Source organism: Anas acuta, chromosome 10, assembly GCF_963932015.1.
Source record: "Anas acuta chromosome 10, bAnaAcu1.1, whole genome shotgun sequence".
NCBI lineage: Eukaryota > Metazoa > Chordata > Aves > Anseriformes > Anatidae > Anas > Anas acuta.
This window is the reverse complement of record NC_088988.1, coordinates 10170633-10195289: the sequence shown is the minus strand read 5'-3', so window position 1 is coordinate 10195289 and position 24657 is coordinate 10170633. Positions and strand designations below refer to the sequence as shown.

Here is a 24657-nt window from a genome sequence, read left to right as displayed (position 1 = left end):
TTAGACACTTAACTAAGTTGAGTGAACAAGTTTTTAATTTAGTCCCTGCAGTTGGTGGCAGACAACTCTCCTGTGAAGGTCATTACTAGGTTCATCAGGTTTAGTAAATCACCAGGTTCACGTCCCACTGTAGTGGCCCTATGGCATGGAGCAGTGGAACAGGTACTGCGGTGGGACTGTTACGCGCTTGATGACATTTTTCAGTAGAGACAAACACAGGAACCGCTTTTCCTGCCTCTAAAGTAAATATTGGATCAGTTCACATAATCAATCAAATTTTAGACATAGTTCTGATTTTTCAGTTACATGCTGCAGTATTATTAGTGTTACTAGCCTATGTGGTATTTTGGCTCAGTGCTATGGCACCATGGACTCTGGGAAAGATTTGGCTGGAGGAGTACTAGATGGAGATTTCACATGTGGGTGAGACGATTGCCATTATTCAGCCTTATTCAGCCAATCTTACAACATACGTCTGGTTCAGCTCTGCCAGATGTAACGCAGCAGAGCCTTGCCCATCCTCCTACCCCCTGTAATACACAGGAATTGCCCGAGCTCCAAAGGGTGTATATGTGTCTTCTGTCGTGCTGAGACTGTCATTTTTGGAGACACGGTGCTACTGCCCTGGGCTCAGGAGAGCTGCCAATGGGAGGGAGGGAGGGAGCATGGCATCTCCTCCAGTGGATCTTACACTGCAGATCCGCCAAAGATGGATCTGGCATCCAGTCTCACCGAGTGCTAAGAAGAGTCTGTGCGCCTCCTGCTCTGCTGGGGAAACTGTTTATCAACATGCTCACCCGTGTGAAAACAAGGCCCCCGTCATATTGCCAAGATCAGTATATCCTGGGGTAATGTGCTGTGTGACAGTCTCAGAAATTAAAGTTGCCTCTGGGTTCCTTAAATTCATGAATCTAAATCGCACCAACTTTTCTTTAGAAGGAGAAAAAGAAAATATATATTTGGGCAATAAAAATTAACCTCTTTCTTGGGCCAGAATGTTTCCTTATTGTCCATGTCTTGGCTCCACATCCTATCCTTGCTATGCTTTTCTAAAAGCAGCACTCCCTTCCAGCAAGGGAAAATCACAGCTGTGATTTTCACGAAGATCTGGTGGAAGTGTCACTCAGATTCCTAATGCCTTTTCATCTGCCAAGGAAGAACACAGAAATGTTTTCTGCCCCTTTCTGTGAGACTGTTCATATTACTAATGAACAATGGGCACTTTTTATTAGGACTTAAACCGTATGTTGATTTGTATCAGCTGTAAGAGAGAGCATCAATATCACTGCAGTCCAGTATTTTACTATATAATGTAGTAAGCTGCTCTGTAGAGTGCTTATTTGTTTGATTAATTTTTGTTTTCTACAGAGGTTTGCTGAGAGCGAGACTTTAATCACAGTGTAGTCATTTAAGAATAAGTTACAGAATTATAGCTGAATAATATTCATTCTATGAGGAGTCGAAAGACTAAATTCGTCATTTAGATCCAGTGCTCCTGAAAGCTTTTATCACTAGCACTTGCTAAATATTAATCTGATTTTTTTCCACATTACAGGTGCTCGAAAGATTATTTCAGAAGGGATTTAACGTGGCAGCTTCATGTGGTGGTGGGGTGGATTCCTCTCAGTTCAGCGAATACGTGCTGTGTCGCGAAGACAGACGACCACAACCCACTCCAACGATCAGAATAAAACAGGAGCCCCTGGACTAGACCCTACCCATACTCCTTTGTAACCATAGAAGTGTTTAATAGTCCCTTATGTGAAACACAAAGGATTTGCAAAACAGTATTAGCAAACAGATTTTGACTTTATGTTGCCAATTAGTGGTATTCTGAAACTACCTGTCACATAGCCAGCCATGAAATGCATTTGAAAAACCAGTTGTCCGTTTTTCACAATGAAATACTGAGTGTGCTCAGCATACCAGGTTTGGTGGGAATGTACTTTGAGCTGAACAGCTGTGGTGGTGAAAAGGCAAAGCTTCATAAACCTCTGACCCTAGATTGGACTTCTGTGGAAAGACCAATTAAAGTGATTTGAATCTATCAGCAGGAGAAATGATTCTGACAGCCTTTCCAACGATACCCTGACATGTGATGCGTGGAAGTGGGGGCCTCCAAGAGGAAGATGGTACATTAAAAACTGCACTGAGTATCTTCCCTGACTGCCACACCTCCTTCATATCAGATGTGCTTTACACCTCCACACGTTACATTACACTACACTTCTGTGATTGTACTCCTTCATGCTAGCAAATGGCTTATTTTTATACAACATTTCCAACTGAAATATCTCTGTGGACAGAATCCAGAACCAGAAAAGGACCAATTTATAGTCAACTGGTGCTCAGTATTAAAAAACAAACAAACAGACCAAACAAAAAAAGCAACATAAAATTGACAAGGCCAATTATGGCAATACTTGCAAAAGTAGGGATCTGGAAGCACAAAATAAAACTCCATCTACCATCAAACAAGGGCCACATACCTATTGTGGAGCTGTAGTTCTCTTAAAGCCAGTCGTGTTTTGACTCAGAAACTGTAAGTTTTGCATCATCAAAGAAGCGTGGTTCTCCCAAGCAAGCTCTGCCACCTCTTGTTGTTCATTTACTAACCATGTTATAAGCCCACATTTTCAAGGAAACATTAAGAATTTTGGACAAGCTATTCTTTATAGGTCTGGAATTTTTGCAAAAAGATGTTAAAAACCTCTACTTCCACTGTCTGATGAAAGCAGGCCATGTTTTGTTTAGAGTGCTTTTCCTCTATTATTTTAAACTATTATTAAAATACTGATTCTGTAGCTGCCCTCTACCTGTTTAATTGTATTTTTAAAGAAGCCCACGGTCTGTAGGAGGTTACTCTTCCTTTCATGAATCAGTATCGACTCTCTGACTTACAGGGCTTCCTAACTCAGGAGACAGCACCATGTTTGCAGGTGCAAGGTTATAAATAGCATTCTGCTAAATCCTGTTTATTGCTGTTTAGCATGATTGGGTCCTCAATAAGTAATTCATGTGTTAATCACAATTTAGTTTCTCCCACATTAATTTATGGAATACTGTTGTAGATGCTGAATTTTAATTGAACGTTTTAGATGCGTAAATGCAGCCATATATAACAGTATTAAATGGTTGACAGTTCTTTAATACCAAATGATTGCAATCAGACAAAATAAAGATTGAAGTTTAAGACTAATATTTTCAAAAGTGATGAGCTGTACTAAATATCCAAGTTACGGTCTAGGCAGAGGTCTAATTTTTGGAAAAGTGCTGGATACCTGACCATAGAAAATCAGACCTCTGCAGGTTTTTTTCATCTTGGTTACCCAAACCAGAGATCTCTTATGAAAATCTTAGCCTATACATATTGGCCTGCTAACTTAGCAGAACAGTTGAGCAAATCTGTCTACTTCAGAAGAGTTGTAAAGTTATTTTATTTTGTGGTTTTATACTTGTATGACATTCTAAAGTTCCTAGGCATTGCCATATTTGAATATATGGCACAGCGTTCACCTTTGTATGTAAGATATCTGTAGAATTGTATATTATACATTTAATATTGTAAAGAACTTAACGTATAATTGTCATGTATTTGTGTATGCACATTTCTTATACAGTACTTCATGCCATAAACATTTCTGTAAAGTAAATGATCAAAAATAAGCAAGTAGGGTGGAACACTCACTGTATTTCCCCTGTTGTTCGAAAGGTGAGAAGTTTTGATTGCGTCTCCTCTGGCCTTTTGCTCCGTTCAGCTTGATGTAGCCTTGTCCTACAAAAAGAAAAGAAAAAAAAGGATGTTTTATTTATTACTTTCATACATTGAGTTCACTTTAAGTTCAAAACTTAAGTAATCTGTTCAGCTTCTTGTTTTTAGCCTATATACACTTTTGTCCCACACTCCTGACAGGGATACTTAGTACTAGCAGAGGCTGAACGCTTGTCTGTGTATCCTCTTCCATTCATTACCTCTCAGCTAGGGGATAAAGGTGAACATGTCACATTTATGTTTAAAAATGCTCAGTTCTGCCATTCTTACTCAGGCAAAGCCTTCCCTGAGGTCAGCACAAGTTGTCTGCAAGCCAGACCGGACACTGAGTACCTGCAGGGTGCTGAGCACATCCTGCTCCCATTGAAGTTGCAGGCAGACAGCTCTCTCACAAGGTTGGAAGCAGGATGCTTTCAGATATATGTAGAAAGCCATTTGAAGTATTTGTGATTGGTTGGTTTGTTTTTCTTCAGTTTGGTGTTTACCGTATTCTTTTTTATAGGTCAATAAAGCAGCTCGAGTACTTACAGCAGTTTGCAAAGGTGGCATCATGAAAAGTTCCAGGCTGCACCAACCGAGTTAAATGTGAACTTGAGATGGAAAGTTTGAGCCATGACATCACAACATTAACTGTAAAATAGCACTAAGGCAAGGAAGACATGTGGAAACAATCACTTTGTTAGAAGAAATATGCCTTTTTTTAAAAAAAAGTTAAGCTAGGACATGTTCTTTTAGTTAGTAACTTCAGGTCACTTATTTAAAGTTTATTACAGTTTCATTTATATCTTTTTTACTTATTTCCCTGTATTCTTATGCAGCAATATCAGCATAAACTGATTTGAATTTCTACTTCTGGCCTTAAACCATAGCAACATAACTTAATTAAGAGCATTGCTCAGTGTCACTAAAACAGGTTTTAAAATATCATAGAAACTCCAATAAAACTGTGTTGTGCAGCCAGCAAATGTTTTTATTATGAAGGCCAAAAAGTAAACATAGCCTGGTTTTAACCTAATTTGATGGAACAAAATTGTTCTGATCCTTTTTTTTTTTTTCCTGAGCACTGAAACTGTGGCTTGAAGAACATTAGTCTTTGCTAGCACTATTTGTACAACCCTGTTACACCACTCGGCTCCCAAGTCTCAGAAAAAAAAAGTGAAAGAATGTTATGTTGTGCTTATTGGACTAATTGCTTTTGAAAAAGCAACTGTTGAGTGCATTCATTCACTGTATTAATAGCATCAAGGTTTGTTGACAATTTTATTAGATGTTTGACAAAGGATAAGAATCAGCACAACAAAACATTGGAGTATTTGGTTTTAATATTTCTTTGTGGGTATTCTGTTAATATTTTAATGCAAAATGTTTCTGAACAGTGCTTAAGAACTACAAGACAATGTGAAATTCATGTTTGATAAATTAATACTGTATGTCACTCGATGTGTTACTTTAGTAAATTGTTTTATTTCTTTACAAAATAAGTACAAATAAGGGAGTATGTTTTCACACAAATTGGGGGTATTTACGAGTATGTACAGAAATCATCAAAATAACGTAATTCTAATAAACACAAGGCCTTTATAAACAATATGTACAAATTATCAATACATTTAAAACATAATTTTACACTTCCTGGCCTTAAATACCTTATGAATAATCTTTTGGCTAAATAGCAGCAGTATAAATTTTCTTCTGCTTTTCATAAACCTTAAAAAATAATTAAAACTTTTGTTTTTAAAACTATTGGACAAATAGTTCTATTTGTGCTTTCGCTATGGTTTCCCATCAAAAAAAAAAAAAAATATTGCCTCAAAAAAGTGGCAAGCAAAACATAGTAAAAATTGAAAAGATAAATAAGCAAATGTCTCCCTTCCATGGTTACTGATAATACTGTTAGGTTTGAAGTACAACTTCTGCCCAGCTTCTTACTTAACATTCCTATCTGTACCCATTTAAAAGACTCACACTAACTTTGCTCGGCTTTGGTGTGGGCCCCTTAAATTCCAATTCAGCAAAGCATTTAAAAAGCATTCCTCCCACCTTTAAGTACTTAAAACTACCCATATGCTTAAAGTCATGCACTGGTTCATGAGCCTTTCTGGACTGGAGTCCTCAGGTCCAATCGTCCAAGGCAAAGCATCGCCAGTCCCTGCAGCGCTGCCCCAACCGCCCAGTGGCACTGAGCTCGCAGGAGTCACCCCTGCTCTCGTGACAGCTACTAAAAGTGGAACTGGATCCCAGAATCTTCCTTTACTGTGACTTGAAAAATCCATATAGAATACTCTAAAACCTTTACTGAACAATACTCTCCTTTAAAACCACCATTAAACCATACTCTGCAATAAATAAATTAAGATTTTAGAAAATAAAATGATTCATGTTACTAACCAGCTGCTACAAATGTGCAAAAGGTTGAATAGATTCAGAAAACAACTGGAAGCTAGTCAAGGTAACTCCACTGGGACCCAAATGCACAGATTTCATACACTTAGGATTTGGTTCAGCAAATGGCTCAGGAAAAGAGCTGTGCAGTAAAAGCAAAAATCCTAAATATATAAAATTTGTGAGAATGTGCATTGGCTATTCTTTTAGCTGTGCAAAAAAATGCAATTAGAACTAATCTAAAATAACATCAGGTATCACCATGGTTAGTCATTGGAAACAGTGCTAGTAAACCTAAAACGAAAAGAAAACCAGCACCATAAATGAACAAAAAGGTCAATCCCCTGGTTAGGTCCCAATTCTGTGAACCTGTCCCAATCCTCCTTGCTATGAGATGGTTTATGTAAGCCATTGCAGCAGTCTTTCCATTTGTGTAACTTCAATGCCATCTATTTTAGCCTTATCTAAAATGGCCAAATGTAGTAAGACTTTGAAGTTGGTTACATCTGTGAATTTAACATTTTAAAACCTTTTGCACATTTTTTTCTTTCTTTTTTCTTTCCTTTTTTTAATTTTTACATAAAGGGAATTTATTGCATGTGTCTGACAATTTTACAAAACAAAATTACTGGAACATTGACTTCTGAAAAAAATAGAAGGCACATTAAAATGACAGCTTTTCAATGCAAGTTGAGCTTCTGTATGGAGAAATCAGTACAATTCTTGGCTTTACTTAAGCAGAGCTCGATAGAGCAGGAGAGAATGGCTCGTTTCTCTTTCCTGTTCCATGTAGAAGATGAAGTCCCTGAGGTTTACGCGAGTTATTTTCTGTCGGGCATACTGCCTGGATGAAGGAGTCCCCAAGCCAGCCTGACTTCCACCAGACATACTGAGGCCCTACAAAGAAAACACAGCAGAGTTCAAAGTCCTGCAACAGTGGAGAGTCCTCCAACTCTCAGGTTTACAACTACTAACTGCTGGATTATTTTAAATGCCTACATGTATTATGAGCCTCATTCTGAAAGTATTACATGACTCTCTTCTTCTTCTTTTTTTTTTTTTTTTTTCCTTTTCTGTTCTTCTGAGCCTCAGCAAGTTAACCAGAGTAAAGAAACAGGTGAAAACATGCACACGAGACTAGACCTTGTTTATTTACAACACAGGACAAACATATCTGGCTAATTCTCCTGCTACAGTCATGTTAGCCGTAGATGTAATTGACCACTACAATTTGAAGAGACTTTTTTTGGACAAAATTAATTGCAGTAGATAAAGGCATCTTTGGTGTATCAAATGTGTGCACAATGCTATTCCAAATCCTGTCTAGGACTGGAAAGAGGTGAGTGGTGTACCGGTATGTTGCTACTGCCATAATAACCTCAGCAGTTCCACGGGGACCTCCATTATCTCCTCTGGGCATACTGAAGAAAAAAGGCTTGCTATGAGGAGATACTAAACAATCTTGCCAGAGAACACAATGCTCAGCTGAAAGGTTGGAAAATTAAGTACAAAAATTGCAAGGAAAACTCAGACATTTAAGATGATAAAGACAAAAATTGATGTAATATTTTCTAGTGCTATATTAAATCTCTTGTTAGTTTTATTATAATTGGTCCAAAGCTACTGAATTAATGAATACTTCATTCTGGCCTTCTGTATAGAAATAGCATTCAAAAACTAGGGGCCAGAGCACACTATGATCTGAATATTTAGAAATTAAAAGGACATAATTTATAAACTCCGCAGTCTTGTTGAGTTTAGAAGAGAAACGTGCTAGATGGATAGATTCAACCCTTTTTTGAAAAAAAAAAAAAAAAAGGCCATTATTTTTAGTGCTTCCAATTGATTTCTGGTGAAATAAAATGTTCTGACTTACAGAAGTAGACTTTAATCCATAAAAAGGTTTAAATTATTTTTCAAACCTCTAAAGCATCTGGCACAGTTTTCAAAACTTTTTAAATACCTACTTCAAATTTACTTACTGCTGCTCTTAACTTACCTTTCTTTGTCCAGGGAATACTTATTGTAGGATCTTGATTCTAGCCATTAAAAATACAGTTAAGCATAATTTTAGTACTGAAAGGTTGTAGAGGATACAAACGTGGTATATTGCAAGTAAGACATAACACTGTTTTCACTTTTCTCTCTGTGTACTGGCAAAATCAGACTCACCTGCAAACTATACTGCTCAAGTTATTTCTACTATATCTGGCTATTAAATTACAGTAGTGGGGCAAATCCTATTCTCTTACAACCACAAAAAATGCTTAATGTAGTTAAATGAATGTGGCTAAGCTTAGAGGCAAGAGAAGGAGAAGCCCACAACCTTCGAGTGCCATGAGCATTTGGTCTTAGGATTTCTGTTCTCCAGTATAAAGTAGCTTTTGTTAATAGATTAATTGATTTACCACCTAGCCTCACTGCTCATAGGAAAAGCATGTGCTGCAGCTCCAAGGGTTGCTCATCCATGCTGAAGACAGACACATCCCCAGTGCACAATCCATTAGTGGTGCTCTGAATTTATTCAGCCCTTATGCAAAAACACTTTGCATTCCTAAAAGAAATAGCATCATTTAAACTCATACTCTTTATCTTTCACAGGTCTGAAACAATACCCTACTTTAAGCTGCTTCTTGTCTGCGCTCTTACCATGCATTTGTTTTGCCAGGGCTGTTGCCACTATTTCCAACTCTCCAAGGAACTACCATGTCTATATTTATTTTGAACAAGCTGACTCAAAAATATGTCTCTTCTCTGTCTCTGATACGGTGAATCTTTCCCCCTGCTCCAAGTAATAGTTCTTTCAGATCCATGCTGACTGCAGTTCCTGAACATAACAAAAACACTTAGCGATGTGGCCACCTTAAACTCATGACAAGAAACTCTTCAAAAATACTATTTGTAGCTTACTGGACCAGAACCATCCTACACACACTTAACCAAATATTAATAGAAAAGCAATTTATACATATATATATAATATATGTTATATATATAATATATTACATATAAACTATATAATATAATATAGTTTATATATATATGTATTTCTTCATATAAAACCATTTATTTAATACTTGAGGTACCTATACAGCAAATAATTGCTTTATATTTATTGGACAGAGTAGCTGGAATTAAGATGAGGTAAGTCATATTCATTGCATTTATCACTTGAGGTACTGAACTTTTGAGTGGTAAGAGCATATACTTAATGCAACACCGTAACACGAAATTAAGCTGTGCACATTCATAACTATGCTTGTGAGCTACTCAGTTACCTGATAACACCCTGTAATTCTCTCTCATAAGGTGAAAAAAATTATAAGAATGTTTTTAGAAAGTAGAAAAGCACAGTTGTAAATTGACAGGTCAGTAACGTGTATCTGTCAATATGATCTCTAATTTAAATTACAGACCAATTTGTTTGGTACTGTACTGTACTCAACATTGTTCTTTGGTATGCTACATTAAGTACAGTACTAAATGCCACATTTTTTGTTTTAATTATATACATGAATACAAGCCTAGCTATTTGCCAGTAATGGTGGAATTGAAGAAATACAAGTTTTACTCAAGATTTATTTATTTATTTATTTATTTTAATCAGCATGTCTGGCTTTTCATCAACACAAACAAGCCTGATCTTGTTTGTATCTGTGGAAACTAGTAAGAGTTACAAAGATAAAAGCTCTAATAAAAAAAAATAAATGGTTATAGATTGTTTACATCCTTTGTTTCCTGCCTGCCACACCCAAGCTATTACCAAATCACACCCACTCAAATATACATCAGTACCAGTTTTTGTATCAGTGAACTTCTATTTATAACTTCGGGGAAATTTAAGATGTTTGAGACCAGGGAAAAAAAAAAATACAATTTATACAATTTATGTATGGACTCTTTCTGCCTCTTCATTTTGAAATGACTTACATAAATGAGTTACAGCAACTTCTTTTCCCATTCCATCTTGTCCTCTCCTTTTTCCCACTGTCTCTTTTCCCTTGCTGCTTCAATTTTTCTTTCTTGTACTACTAAGGCGGCTGGTGACTGCCTTGAACTTGGTAGCTGCAGATCTCACAGGACAGTGAGGAAGACAGCAGAGAGCAACTGAATTATTCTGCACTGTGCAGCACCCATGCAAAGAGGCTTTCTGGGAAGACCCACACAACTCCCGCTGCCAGCAAGGACCATGCCATGGTACAGCCAGAAAGAGAAATTCACCGAAAATCAAATTAAATGCAGGAATTTGAAGGGGAAAAAAAAAAAAAAAAAAAAAAGGCCATGGTGCCATGCTCTCTGTTAACCTGTAATCCAAGACCCACTGAAACAGTCAGACTCCATCAACTTTAATGAGCTTTAATACACTTCAGATACGCTTAGCTGACGTGTGTGTATACAGCTTACAGTATTTTAAATAACATTGTTGGTCTGTCAAGCTTAATTCAATTGTTGGAAGCTACCTAGGTTGAAACTATGGCTTAAGAAGAAGAATTGAAGTAATAACTGGTTCAGCATGCACATTTTGAAGCAATTCCAATTTTATGTTAGATGTGACACGAGATTTGGGCCACTCATCCCAGCTTGTTTGCTATTTTTATGATCGTCTTCTGTGAGAAAACTCATGCTGCTGGAAAAGCAGAATAATTTTTATTCTGCTGTGGTTCAAAACAAAGCAACAACCAAAGAGTTGGTAGATTCCTAGGTAAACATACATAACTGTCTACCACAGAAACATACACTCTAGAAATTAAAACAAATACTCCTGTGAACAGAGAAACTAATGAAGCCTCATTTCTTCCAGATGTATTGCATTTCTCTGGTAATACCTCTTACCACAATAAAACCCGCTCCTCTACATCGCGTTCATCACCTCTCATCTCCCCCAGAAATATCCTCAGTCCACTGTAGCACCCTCCACATATCACAGATGCCCCCTGGGGTTTTACCTGCCTTCTGAATGGCCTCAGGACCACCCCACACCCAGCTCTTCTCCCATCCTCCCAAGCCAGCCGGGTGAGCATTCCCCCCTGGGGTGGCAGACCCACCGAGCCTGTGCTCATCACCCACCCGGCACATGAGGTCCCTAAGTCAAACCTACCCCAAAACTTGTCAAGCTTATATTGCAGCCTTCTCGCTGCCGATACCAGCATATCTCGTCTTCCCTGTGCCCGAGCTAACAGTCCTCATGGTGGTTTTCATAGGCTTGGTCTCAAGCTCCTTCCTGCCTCTTTCCCTCTTCTACTTCACCCCCTCCGCACGCACCAGGTTTGGTCAGTATTTCCCAGAAGGTTTAAAGGGTACTGAGAAAGTGGACTGAGAAAAACAGGTACACCTCATCCAAAATTTTCATGGACAAACTCCCCTACTGCTTGGAAAGTAAAAATGTCTTTGTGCATTAAATTACAATGGTTAGAGCAGCAGGAGAATGAAAGTTAAACTGAGTAACTCTCATAAGTGTGCTGTTCCTTGTTTGAAACAGAATTGCTTTCACATAACACAAACATATGTAATAAAATTTACTGATTTTTATAGCAGTGATTTCTACTGTTGAACAATTAAATCTTTTTTTTTTTTCTTCCTTTTTTTTTTTCCACTAATCCGTATACCTTCAGCTTTTAAAGGCACTGAATTACAGAACCATGGAAATACACTGTGATATTCTTGTCAGGAAACACAAAGATAAGGGCAAATAGAAGATTGCATTTAATATTTTATCCATCGTTCCTTCACCAGAAAACAATTCAGTCCTGACATCTCTCCTTTGAACATAGTCTTGAACTGCGGCTATTGCTTCTCTGTGACCCAGAGAGACAAGGCAATAATGATAAAAGATCTGCTGGTTTTCTTCCCAGGCTACGTGGCACATCCTTGTGGCAGACTTGCACTTCAAGCCAAAGTCTGAAAGTGGGAATCATACAGTAACAATTCAAAGCCAAGCAATCTATGGAGTAAAAAAATACAAGGAATTTTGTCTCTCCAACCTCCATGAACTGAAGAGGAGTGGTAAAATAAGGTATACATTAGTCTGGCCTTATGCTAACAGGTCTTGGATCATAAGAAATATTCTGGAGATATTTTTGCAGCAATAAGGATTGCTTGCATAAAGTGCTATTAGATCTCTGGCTGACAGGCACTTTATACACGAAAAACAGGTATAATATTATGTATGATTAGCTGTCCCACATAATTTAGGGTTTAATTCAGCACTTAGTGAGGCTAATAGTAATGATTTCACTGATTTAAATGAAAGCTGAAACATCCTTAAATCAGTACTCCCCTGAAGTACAGAAAAGTAAATAGTAACTGTTCATCAGCATCCCAAAGATTAACAATACTGTATGAAACATAATTATATCCATGGAAAGACTGTGCATCTTCATATGCACAATATGGTGGCATTACAGATATCTTTAGAAAGATTCATCACCAAAAGCTATCATTTAGGCCTTCAGATCAGCAACATTTACAGTGAGGATTAGATACCATGATTTCTTAGGCAGCTAGTTATTTTCTTTGCAAACATTTCTATCCTATACTATTTTAGTACAACTGTTCCTACAGACTCCGTTTTGGCACGCGTTTGCTTGCTACACCCTCTTGGATGCAAATGCGTCTCATTTCCCCTGGGCACATAAACACACACCTCACCCTGCAGACAAACATCAGAAAAACTGATTTGCACAAGTATTTACAAGTACTTCAAATACCAACACAATTGCAACATTTCAAAGACAGCATGCAGTAATTTTTATATTAAGAAATAGTAAGAGGAAGGTAAATCATACTAAGACATGGATACAGTGAAGAATTTTTCTTTAGATGTGATCATTTTAGTTTATAATTACACGATGTTTTTTCAACCTAACTAAATGGACTGCCATTACAAAAAGAATGCTTTATACGTATCTGCTCTTTGCCTTTATTATGCTAAGCTAAGTCACATATGCAAGTACCATTATAATTGAAAACCTGCTTTGTAAAACAGCATCACACCAAAAAGTTAAAAGAACTCAGCATCTACTACCAACCTGACCACCTATTCCTTCTTTTAAGAGAACGTTTCCCCCCCCCCCCAAAATGAATGAGAACAGGGACAAAAAGCAAGTTATGCAACATTTCAGAGAGAAACAATCTGGGAAGAACAGAATTCTGCCCCACTGGAAACTAGTAACACAAGTAAGAATAAAGCAGATATGGGCTATTTCATTTACCTGCTCAAGGGAGGTAACTGCTCAACTGCCCAGTCCTCAACAGGTCATTCTCAAGAAGAAACCAGACTGCAAATAATTTCAAATTCTCAAACACCTTATCCAAGCAGATCTCTGCATAATCACTGCATTAATGAGGGAAAGAGAAGCTCAAGTTTTTCCTGCACAGAGATACAGGTCTGCATTCTGCTAGAACCTTTCACCCTTCAAAGATCTTTTTGTACCCCTCACTCCTCACTTGGTATGTGATAAAAACACGTCTTGTATCCTCTATTTTCTTGTAACACATTCACAATTTACTCAGGTGGTGCAGTCTCTAGGTCTTTTCATTTACTTTGTTCATGGACCTGCTCCTCGTTGCAACCACAGATCTTGCCAACATCTTTATCCACAAACATCTCATACCTACCACAATTCACTGCCTTACTTGGACTTAAAAGCAATGACAATTTTACCTGATTAAGAACTCTCAGTTTGGACTGCATTCTTGCAGTGGTAATTATAAGTTGAATATTCTATTTATCCTGTTTCCATCATACACATATATTTTCATTTTGCTTGGAATGCTTCTCCTCCCATGCTTTCCAAACGTTTAATCAAGTGCTGCTCCCTTTGAAATACTAATCCTGCCAATTTTTTTATTGTTATTTTTCAAGCATTGTGGTGCTTTTCCCTTCTCATCTTTCAATATTAGCATTTTTTGTTGTTGTTGTTGTTTTTCTTTTCCTCTTTTAAGGGATTTGCCCATATTACTGTACTCCAACCTTGCTGTACATGCCTGTATTCCCTCTCACTGGGAAAGGAGAAATGTCAAACTAACTTTAGGAGAAGCCCTACAGCTGAACTTGCAGGATTCACATTTCCCTTGAATCATATTTGATTCCCATCTGATTTTTCTCTTGTGGTAATCCTTGATATTAGTTTAAAATTATCACAGTTTTACATAGTGGGTGGCCCCTTCTTTCCTAACCTGTATGATTGTGACTTTCATTTAATCAGAAACTTAAAATAATTAAAATATTCTTGACATTCATCAATCTCTAGACACATATAGCTGTAAAATTTAATTGTTTAAATATCTAATTAAAATATACATAATTGCTAGCCAGTAAAGATTGCTTTTTTGGCCTGTTCTGGAAGACATGCTGAGCAGAACAACTGTAGGGGACTGGCTAACTGTGGGGGTCTAGATTCATTCGTAGCTGTTTCTGATTAAGAAGAAAATTAGCATTAAGAAGTGCACCTTGGCCACCTCATGTGATAGCTACATCTCACCTATTTAAGGTGAGACACAGCCATCATATAGCTGTTTCGTATATTGCCAGTCCTCCCAAGGGAGGAAGAGAGGGAGACAGAGAGAAAAGTATCTGCATCTTAATACTTGTGGGGAAAAAAAAAATTACAAATGTGAAATCTAAACTCAAAATCACTTTCTCAACCCTTGAGAGCATGAATTGCCCTCATTCATCTCCACTGACTTTCAGTTCTTAAGCCTAATTATGATGTATAACCCAGACTTTAAAATAATTATGTTTGCAACTGTGGGCCATCTTGTGCACTCCCAGCAATTGTGCAAGTGCCAATCAAGTGACTTTTTGCACTACCTGCCAAACAAAGGGCAAAAATAGCCACAGATCTACCAGCTCTTGGCACAATATATTTTTTTCAGTGCAAAATTTGCTAGCAGATTAGTTACAATCTAAGAATAGTGGTATAAACCTTTTGCTATAATTACCAGAGGCTCCTCTGTGGATTGAGGGTAGTATATGGCCCTAATTCATATACCCAATCCATTAAATAAAGCAAAAGCAAGCAGGCAGTGCGGTTATCTCAGAATTGAGTGGCAATAAAATTAAGCCTTAAATGCTAATACCTTCAGCTTGCAGGATAAACACATTGTCAGAAAACAGTCCAGATTACAGGAAAAAAGACATCAATGTTTATAAATAAAATGTGGAAGATGGTTAACACACTTTCTATTACTGCCAATATCATGAAATATAATTAAGGCCTGATGTATTTCAGACATTAGGGAGAAATGACGGAGTTCAGCAGGGAGAAGTCTCTGAATCATTTAGCTACCCATTCCTTTATTTCTTAATGTTTCTGTTTCTTACAATTAATTCTCTTGACTCTTCTTAAGTTAGTGGGGTTTTCTGTTCAGAATAAGTCCAAAAAACCTTATATCATACCAGCACAAATAGTTTTTGAAAAAATGCCTCCCAGAAGGAAACTGTGTTTTCCATCCTACAGACAGCAGGAAGCTCATAGCAGTGGCCTCCGTTCAATATGATCTGTAGTTTTTCCTTCTACAATATGAAGGCAGTCCCTTGCATGTCATGGTCACAATTTGCTGTTCATCAAGATATACTCTTTCCCAAGTCCTTTTCCAAGCCTCCTGCTTCTCTCTTTCCTTCACGCCAGGATCAGTTCTCCAGGACTTAGGACAGGAACGTTTTGTGACCGCATGCCTCCACCACTCTTCATTGCTGTCTGCCCAGACTTCGATCCGACCTGCTGCCCATCTTCAAATTGCCTCAACATACATACTTCCATCATAATTTTTAATAACTTCTCCTTGGTACTCTCCTCTAACCTCTTAGTTTCCATCCAGGTTTTTCCTTTTTCCTTGACTAAAAGGCAGATCAGTTTAACTTATAAACACAATGATGACAGTTTACACTTTCCTAACATTTGAAAAAAACATGTAATCTCCCCCTTTTCCTCAAGAATACCAAAATCCTCATCCTCCACCAACCCATTTCACCACAAAGCAAAGAACCAACATTTTAAAATTCTATTCAACACAACCAACACAGATTAAGCCTTGAATTTCAAACCAAGCCATTAAAAAAAATCTTGCTTTTTTAGTTAACCCTCCTGCACTCCCATAATTATCCCAGATCCACCTATTTTTATAAAGTGGGAACAAATGCAACATGAAAGCTTTCAAGAAGATCCTCTAACCAACTGCATCTTGCGGTAACAAAAAAAAAAAAAAGATTGAGTAATCCATACCAATATCAATATCTAAAGAAAAATATCTTCAGTCTTACAGATAATCACAGAGGAGACAGTGATGTACAAAAACATTGTTTCCAGATGTTAAAGCTCTAATCTTAGTTAGAGATAACTTCTCATCTTTTCTATTCTGGTAAACCAGACAGACTACCTACAGGAAAAGCTGAATTAGCAAGTAAATATCATAGCTACCATAACCTAGTCTTCAATTGAAAAAATTATATAATATTATATATTACTCATAGGTCCCCAAAAATGACAATGATCAATATATACACTGATGTCTCACATAGCTAATTACTCCCAAAATAAAATAAAAATGAGTAATATATAAAAAAGAGGGCTGCAACTATAGAAGAATCTTTCCCAAAAGTACCAGCCAAAAACAGAGATTCATGATGGGATTTTTTTGGCGAAGTTAAACAAAAGGCAGTGGAGTGTAATATATTCACTGTCTTTGGAAGGGAGCTGGCACAACCAATCATCAGCTATGTGAGAACTCGAACAGATGACGGAAGAGGGCAACAGAGCAGACATACCCAAATGCGCACATGCACACACTGAAGAGGATTACTAAATTAATTAGAGAGGCAAGTAAAAAAAAACAGTGTGGAATTTAGAATGCGCTCAATAGTATGGAATGATGCTACTGGCCTATTTTTACCATTGGCAATAAGAGACGAGAAAAAGCTAGCTCTAGTAGAAGCAAGTGCATTATGATACAACACAACATGAGCATTATAAAATGCGAGATGAATCTCAAGCCCAGAGGCTCTTTAGCACCACTCCAAATCACAACTCTCTGCCTTCATTTTTCTTCTTTGCTACCATTCCACTTCTTCTCCCAGTACTTCTGACTTGATTAACCCTTTTTTCTCTTTCTTGTCTTTCACCTTCACATTTTCATGGTATTCTTTTCATTAATTTCATGGGCTCTTTAAAAAGCGTCTTAATAACAGCAGAAATTATAGATCAGGAGTCAGATTTTCAGAAGTGCTCTAAACACAGTGAGGCTGCAATTGTTTCCGATAAGAAATTTATCACTTCATTGGCACCTTAATGAGGTTGCATGCTCTTTTGGTGATCTGACCCCTGATTACAAGTTACGAAAAAAGAAAAAAAAACAGTTTTAATAATCTAAATTCAAGTGCTGTAAATTTGTTTTTTCTTTAAATACTTATCCCAGAAATTCAAGTACAACGAGCCTGAAACAGACTTCCTGAAACACAACCTTCATTTTAGCTTTTTGGGAATTAAAACAAACAGTTGCATGCTATGCATAATTTCTTGTATCCCTTTCTGGAATACTGAATTCAATAACGGTTAATTAATCTGGCCTGAAATCATCAAGTTAGTTTTTCAGGAGCTTATTTTTTGGTCTTTCTAAAAACCTGTGTTAAGATCATTGATCTTCCCTCACAATACATATAATATGCTACCTGAATGTGTGCAGCAGTAACATATGGTACAGTAGGTTATAACTATTTTACCATCTGTTCTGTCTGAACCCTAACCTTGATAATCCCGTATCAGCTTTTCTTGCTAACTACCACTCTTAGATATTAGCTTATATTTATTCTTTTAAAATTAAACTACAGCAAAATGATGACCAGATTACATGATACCCCTCCTCCCCCAATTAATAAAACAGATCAGTAGCCAGAACATCTTTTATTCTGAAAAGCATTGCTCAGGATCCTACCACGTTCATTACATATTCATTTACAAAGTGCTTTGCTTCTGTTATGCTCCTATTTTGAACACTGCATCACCTTCAGTGGAACTACAGTGGACTCAACAATTTCCAAGAACAAACTTTAATATTTTAGCAATGTTGCCCACACTGCTTGACTCAGCCTCTGTCTAACCAAGTCATGCTATACCGTAGAGCAGTTCTAATCTGGTTTTTGCACATACAGCAAGACTACTGTAACACCTTACCACCTCACTACTGAGTCGCCTTAGAAATTAAAGAGACAAGAACAGCAACATAGTGAAAAATAGAAAGTTAATTTTATGGTAAATCAACCTAAATTCTCTCCAAAGTTAGGAAAATGGGCCAGATTCTGTGAATTGAGCAGGGATGCTTGAAACTTTTACTGTTATTGGGTTCTTTTGTTTGTTTTGTTTTTAAAGACTAGCATCCCATGTCACCAATTTCTATTTTCAGATGTAGGAATTTGAAAGCCTAAGCTTTAATTCTAAGGGCTGACAGAACAGCTCATCTGGCATACTGCTTTCAAATTTAAAGTCTGCCTTGTTTACAAAAACTCAAAGAATAGCCACACAGTAATTAAAATCCATGAACGACCATGGCCTTGGTATAATGATTTATACATACCTCTACAGAACTACTACATACACACAGACATATATAAAACATACATATAAATATATAATAAAAACTAATCCACAAGAACATATACACCTCTGGTTTTATTATATGTAAATACAGCAGCAGCACTTGACAGCACTAGTTCTTATGGGTGATGAAATTGAAGAAAGAAGCAAATATGGTAATCACCAATTACTATTTTACAATATCTATTTTCAACTTGAAATATTAAATTATAACAGCTCAGTAAACTCTGACTCATTATCAACTGAACCAGACTGTAATGCCTTCATAATGAAAACTACATTTAGAAAAGACTACCTTTGTAAAATGATTTAACTTTTAAAATGAGCACCATACGTTTTCATTAAAGGAATTCATATCTTCACCATTTTGAAATACAGTATCATTTCTAAAAAACATTGTTTCCCTTCTGATTTTTGTTTAGTATCTGAACAAAATGGGAATTTGATTTTTTTGAATGTGTGAAGAAATCAGTTCATGAGATATAATTTTGCTTTTTCACACATGAGTAGTTTAAATATGTTATTCAATGTTATCTTGAGGCACAAACATAAGGCATGTAGGTTAGAAAAGTCAAAAATATATACTAGTCTGCTACCTCAAATGTCTTCTAAAATATGTAATTGAGGGACACCACAGAAACTATGATGTGATTAAAGTATATTAAACTTTAGTTGTAATCAGGGTTCTGTTAAACAAAATAGAATGTACACAGACTCCCCAAATACACAAATGTAACTCCATAAGTGTTTTCCAGCTACACAAAAGCATCTGTATTTTGTAGCTGTACTTGGGGGAGGAGAGAAATACATGTTTTCTTTTGGAGTTTATGCTAAAACAGGCTCTTCCTTCCCTATACAATGCAAGAGAAATAAAAGCTTTAATGGGTAACAGCTAGAGTTTACACTTCACTCTTCCTCTCCAAATGCAGGAGGACATTAGCTTCCCTACACACACACACACACACACACACACACACATTCTCTTTTGCATTCAAATATTTCTACCTCTGCATAAAAATGACTTTTATTATGCAGTTTTGCAGGCTTTCCTAGGTTGGCACCCCAGGAGCATAATCCTGATTCACAAAACAAAAACATCTAATTACCCCAGCTGCATAATTCATTGGCCCATAAATAAAAGTTGGCCAAGCCATGATCTTATCTGACAGCCTCTACAGAGCATGTGTGAGAATCTCACTCGGGGAGAGGCATTCACCAGGGCTGGCGGCAGCACAGGCGAGAGCTGGGCTTTGCAACCAGAGGTGAAGGGCTCAAGCCCTGCTTAAGCGCCTTGGTCTCACCAGAAAGGGAAGAAGGGCAGAGGAAGGGATGCCCTTTTGCAGCTGGGACCTTTAATGCTTGCAAGCAGTTCTTCCTGTCCTCAGTCGCTCAGTCTGTTCTCAGATGAATCATTTAACTAGAGGTTCCTATCAGAGCTGGGATCCCCCACAGCCTCACACACTGCAATGAGCCACGCACTTTGTGATTAACTGAATTCCAGTAATAAAGAAAAGAAAATGCTTGAATTGGCAGCGCTGTAAGTATATGCTAGAGGTTTTCTTCAATCACATTGAGATGTAGGACTGTAATTTGAAAATCAGACAATATTCAGATGACAAAAGCGAAACATACTTATTGAGTATTCCTTTACTTTGCATCTATTTTTCATACAATGTTGATGAAAAGCTATGTAAATTCACACTATTCTGGCAAAGTTCCCAACAGAAGTCTTTTAGACACCGTCTATACAGGCTCTTTGTGGATCCTTTTATAATTGCTTCTGTTTTTGTTTTTTAATTTATAAGAGTTCTACTTAAGTATCATCATCTAACATCTGAAAAACATCACCATATTTGTTTGTTTTCATGATCAAAATATCTACAATTCACTAAATTACAAATAAAGATGGTGACCTAAGCCACTCCTGCTGCGAGCTAGCAAAACACCTTGCGGTCTCACATGAATTTCAAATGAAAATATTTTTAAGAGAACTCTGAGTTGGGTTTTAATAGGCACCATTTTACCACGTAATGGTAACCAAATCAGGGACCATTTCCATTTTGGAAGATTTCAGTCTGCATTATAACAATGGCAAGTGGCAGAGGGACTCGCCAACCCAGGGGCGAAGGCCCCATCCAGCCTTCGTGTCCCAGGTGCCACAGCCACTGGGCAACAGGCTTGCAGCCTCACTAGAAATGTCATCTCGGGAGCAGAGAAACCTTCTTTATAAATATGGTTTGGAGACAGATGTACTTTTGCTAAACATCTTATCTTTCAGAAAAATGCATTTTGACAGAGAAAGTTTTGCTGCAAATTTCTTCACTAAGAGCAAGAAGTTAGACTTTCAGGACCTAAGTGGGGGAAGTTGCTCAGACCATGCCGTACACCATGTCTGTTGCTGGAACTACAGTAACAAAAATACGTGTCAACTGTCCTGATTTACCTGACTTTTAAGTGTTCAACCTAAAACAGCAAGCTACGGGTCCGTTGCATCTAGAGTAAGGCTGAGAACGGGACCCAAGCCTGCCTCAGTCCTCCTAAGCAGGTCTTCACAGCTACTTTTGAATGATGATTTCACATACTTAAGTAGTAATTAACAACAGAAATGTTTAGAATAAACGAGTAAGGACAGGGCATTTGAAAAAGAGTTAACAGATGTCCTTAACATTGCTGCTGGCCTAATAACATTGCTGCAGTAATTTATTTGATGTGGAGTTTATTTAGCTGCTGCAAACATATAGGGTTGTAATAATCATAAGCAGGTTGCATTAAGCACAATACATCTCGGATGTGTAACATAGTGTTAAAAATAATCCCAGAAATGCTATGCCTTAAAGATATATGCACAATATCTTCTACAATCTGATTGTGAAAAGCTAACCAGAAAGCATCTTTCAGAGAGTAAAATGATTATAAATAATAAAAAAAAATAATCTAGAGTTCTTTTAAAGATAATTTTGCCTGTATTTTGGGATAGCAAACATTCAATTCAAACATCAAACCCTGGCATACTTCAGTAAGCTATCAGCACAGCAGTGCTGCCTTTTTTTCCTTTGAAAAATGAAAGAATTAAATTCAAAACAAACAACTTCAATTTAACACCAAACTACAGGATAACCAATCTTAAAAATGTCAAATTGTAATGGATCTTAATACCCATATAAAACACAAAAATAGTGGCATTGTTCCTTGGTAATGCATAGCAACCTTACAGAATTTCAGTGAAGGAGAAAGAAGGGAAAAACACCTTATTACTTCTAACTCCTGCGAGCCATTTTGGTCTCCAAAGGTTTTAGACTGCCTCAGGCCATGTGTCTGCAGTGTTTCGGGAAATGACTTGCCTTCGCACGAACACTGCTATGTTCTGCAGCACTGCTGCCCCCCAGCATCCCCGCTCAATTTCTGTTTAACTCTTCCTTACCTGTATCAGCCTTTCCCCCCCCCCCCTTTTTTTTTGCAGCAATATATCAAAAAGGTTTTGCTTAAATAAAAAGAAAAGAAAAACAAAACAAAACAAACAAAAATACAACAGAAAACCACCCCAAACCCCTCTGCTTTTTCCAACAAGTTTTCTCAGAAATAAATAGGGAGAGAATTTATCTCTAGAAATCTTGGAAAGGAAAAAGGAAATCGATTTTAAATTAAAATATTTGATAACAAAATAGTTTAGCTATATATCATCGATGAGCTTTTAAGTTTGATATTTCCCAAATGTTTGTGTTTTACCCCTGTTAACAAAGACTTGTTAGAAAACAACAAAAAAAATCATAATCATCCACATAGAGAGCAATGGTACTACCTAACGTCTTCACCTATCACTGTATTTAGATTTTTAATTACATGCCAAGCACAACATTACAGGCTACGATTAAGGCTCTGGATAAGGCCTTACAACTATTAACTAATTTGTCTTAGCAGTAGTGTTTTAAAGGCAATAGGAAACAACCCACCTCAGAGGGAAAGAGAAAGATTTACTCCTCCTTATAATTTTTTTTAGCTCACTTAGAGACATTTTGTGTTTCCCTCTATTTTCTGTGAAGATTCAAGGCTATGCACTGCAAGCTATTTTGCTTAATAGCTTTTTTAAAAACCTCTAGAAAATTCTTAGCCAAGGTCACTGCTGATTGACTCAAAATATGACAGTGTATGAGGCTACTAAAATATTCTGTTCATCTCAGAGGTTGAGTAAGCAGCTCTAACTAAGAGGAAAATCAATATAATACTTCACAGTGAGGAAGAAAATGGAAAATAGTTTAGCAGTTAAGTGGTTAATGCAATTCCTAAGTGTTCAGCAATCATTGCAATTTAGTGCCATTTCGATTATTACACAATAAACAGACCATGTTGTCTGGAAGCAAATTTTTATGAGTATAGCTGAAGGGGTTGCAACTTATTTAGCTGCTGAAACTCTAAGGGAAAGAACATTTCTGAATGCTAACACTACAGATCAGAAATATACAGGTACACTAGAAAGGTTATTTTTAGGTCACTACTATGGTAACTAACCACACTGACCTTTAAAATTAGTATGCAGTTCAAGAAAAATGAAGTTCTGTAAAATGTTCTTTAAACAAAATCACTTTAATAAACAATGCTGCACATCCTTACAGCAGAATGTTGTCACTTTTTACAGCTATTAATTTCGCTTTTGTATCATAACATCATAGCATAATGTATGAGCACATCATGATGTAGAACTAGGAAAAAAAGATGTAAACATCCAGAAAACTGACTAAATTATTGGGCTTTTTTTTTTTTTTTTTTTTTTTTTTTTTTCTAATTAAGAACAGCTATATTTCTTTTTGCAGAATAAAATAAAATTGCTAACTGGAAAAGGACAGTTTTTCCTATAATGAGAAGTTGTGGAAACATACGAATAGGGTTAGCTAAAAATGATCTTATTTTGTCTCATTTTGTTGAGATACAGAATTTTAAGTGGATTTCAAAAGCAAACCTAGTTATACAATTTATACATTCAAAGACATACAAGCAAGAGTTATGTTCAGGGCAGATGAGATAAATAGCAGCAGATTAAGAGTGTATGGTTGATGGTAGTGGGGACTCAATGAAATTTTGAACAAAAATACCATTTGAATCCAATGTACTAATGTTTATTGAGACACAACTTCAATTAGAATCAGATTTTCAATAAATTATATATTATGTGTGACCCATTAGGTAAGAAATGGAAATTAGATCTTGGCTGGTCATAAAGGTGTGCTGGCTGTTCAACAAAACCACCATTACCCCCATCCAATTTATCCCCATCAACTTACAGTCAGCAAACATGGAACATGACTTCTAATTTCATTAAGATTATTACTAGGTATGTTTGAGATGGTTTACAATGCTATATCAAAGGACTGAGAGCAAACCAGATACACAGATAGAAAATGCTATATTTATGTATATGCATACGTGCATATCGAGAGAGACACAGAGACATACATAGATACCTTTTGATCTAGGTTATATTGTAGACCTTTTTCAAACTGTGGCTGTTCCAGAATTAAAAAAAAAAAAATTCTAAAAAGGAGAAATTATATCTGCTTTTTTTCATGACTCAATATGCTTCTGAGTAACATTGCTCTTGAAGTGACTTTTAAATGTCTAGTTCGCAATTTCTATGACAAAGGGGAAAAAAATCTCTACATCTAGTAGAATTCTGAGTCACCAGTACAGTTTTCCCACGTACTTGAACACCACCACATTGTATCCGCACCTCTTTGTTGGTCACTGGCAGGATAGATGGACACCACTCAATTAGTAACTATATCCACCTTTAAGTCCCATCTGAAAATGAGCTCTCTTACAATAGATGCTGCACAAAGACACAGCAAGGGGGACAGGCACAATTAGCAATCTAACAAAAGGAATAATAAAAAAAAAAAAAGAGGAAAAAGAAAAGAATGG

The 24657-nt window shown here is 36.8% G+C and overlaps 2 protein-coding genes across 9 annotated transcripts in view; one reads left to right on the top strand and one right to left on the bottom strand.

Annotated features, from left to right (window-relative positions):
* KCTD15 (potassium channel tetramerization domain containing 15) overlaps nt 1-3666 on the top strand; it is a 43702-nt gene extending 40036 nt beyond the window's left edge. For all 7 annotated transcript variants that reach the window (XM_068693838.1, XM_068693841.1, XM_068693840.1 and 4 more), the window contains one exon: nt 1556-3666. In XM_068693838.1, the coding sequence (XP_068549939.1) occupies nt 1556-1711 (156 nt within the window). In that variant the 3' untranslated portion in view covers nt 1712-3666. The remainder of the gene's footprint in view (nt 1-1555) is intronic.
* A 1548-nt stretch (nt 3667-5214) lies between these two features.
* LOC137862137 (transcription initiation factor TFIID subunit 4-like) overlaps nt 5215-24657 on the bottom strand; it is a 142520-nt gene continuing 123077 nt past the window's right edge. For both annotated transcript variants that reach the window (XM_068693835.1, XM_068693834.1), the window contains exon 15: nt 5215-7051. In XM_068693835.1, the coding sequence (XP_068549936.1) occupies nt 6884-7051 (168 nt within the window). In that variant the 3' untranslated portion in view covers nt 5215-6883. The remainder of the gene's footprint in view (nt 7052-24657) is intronic.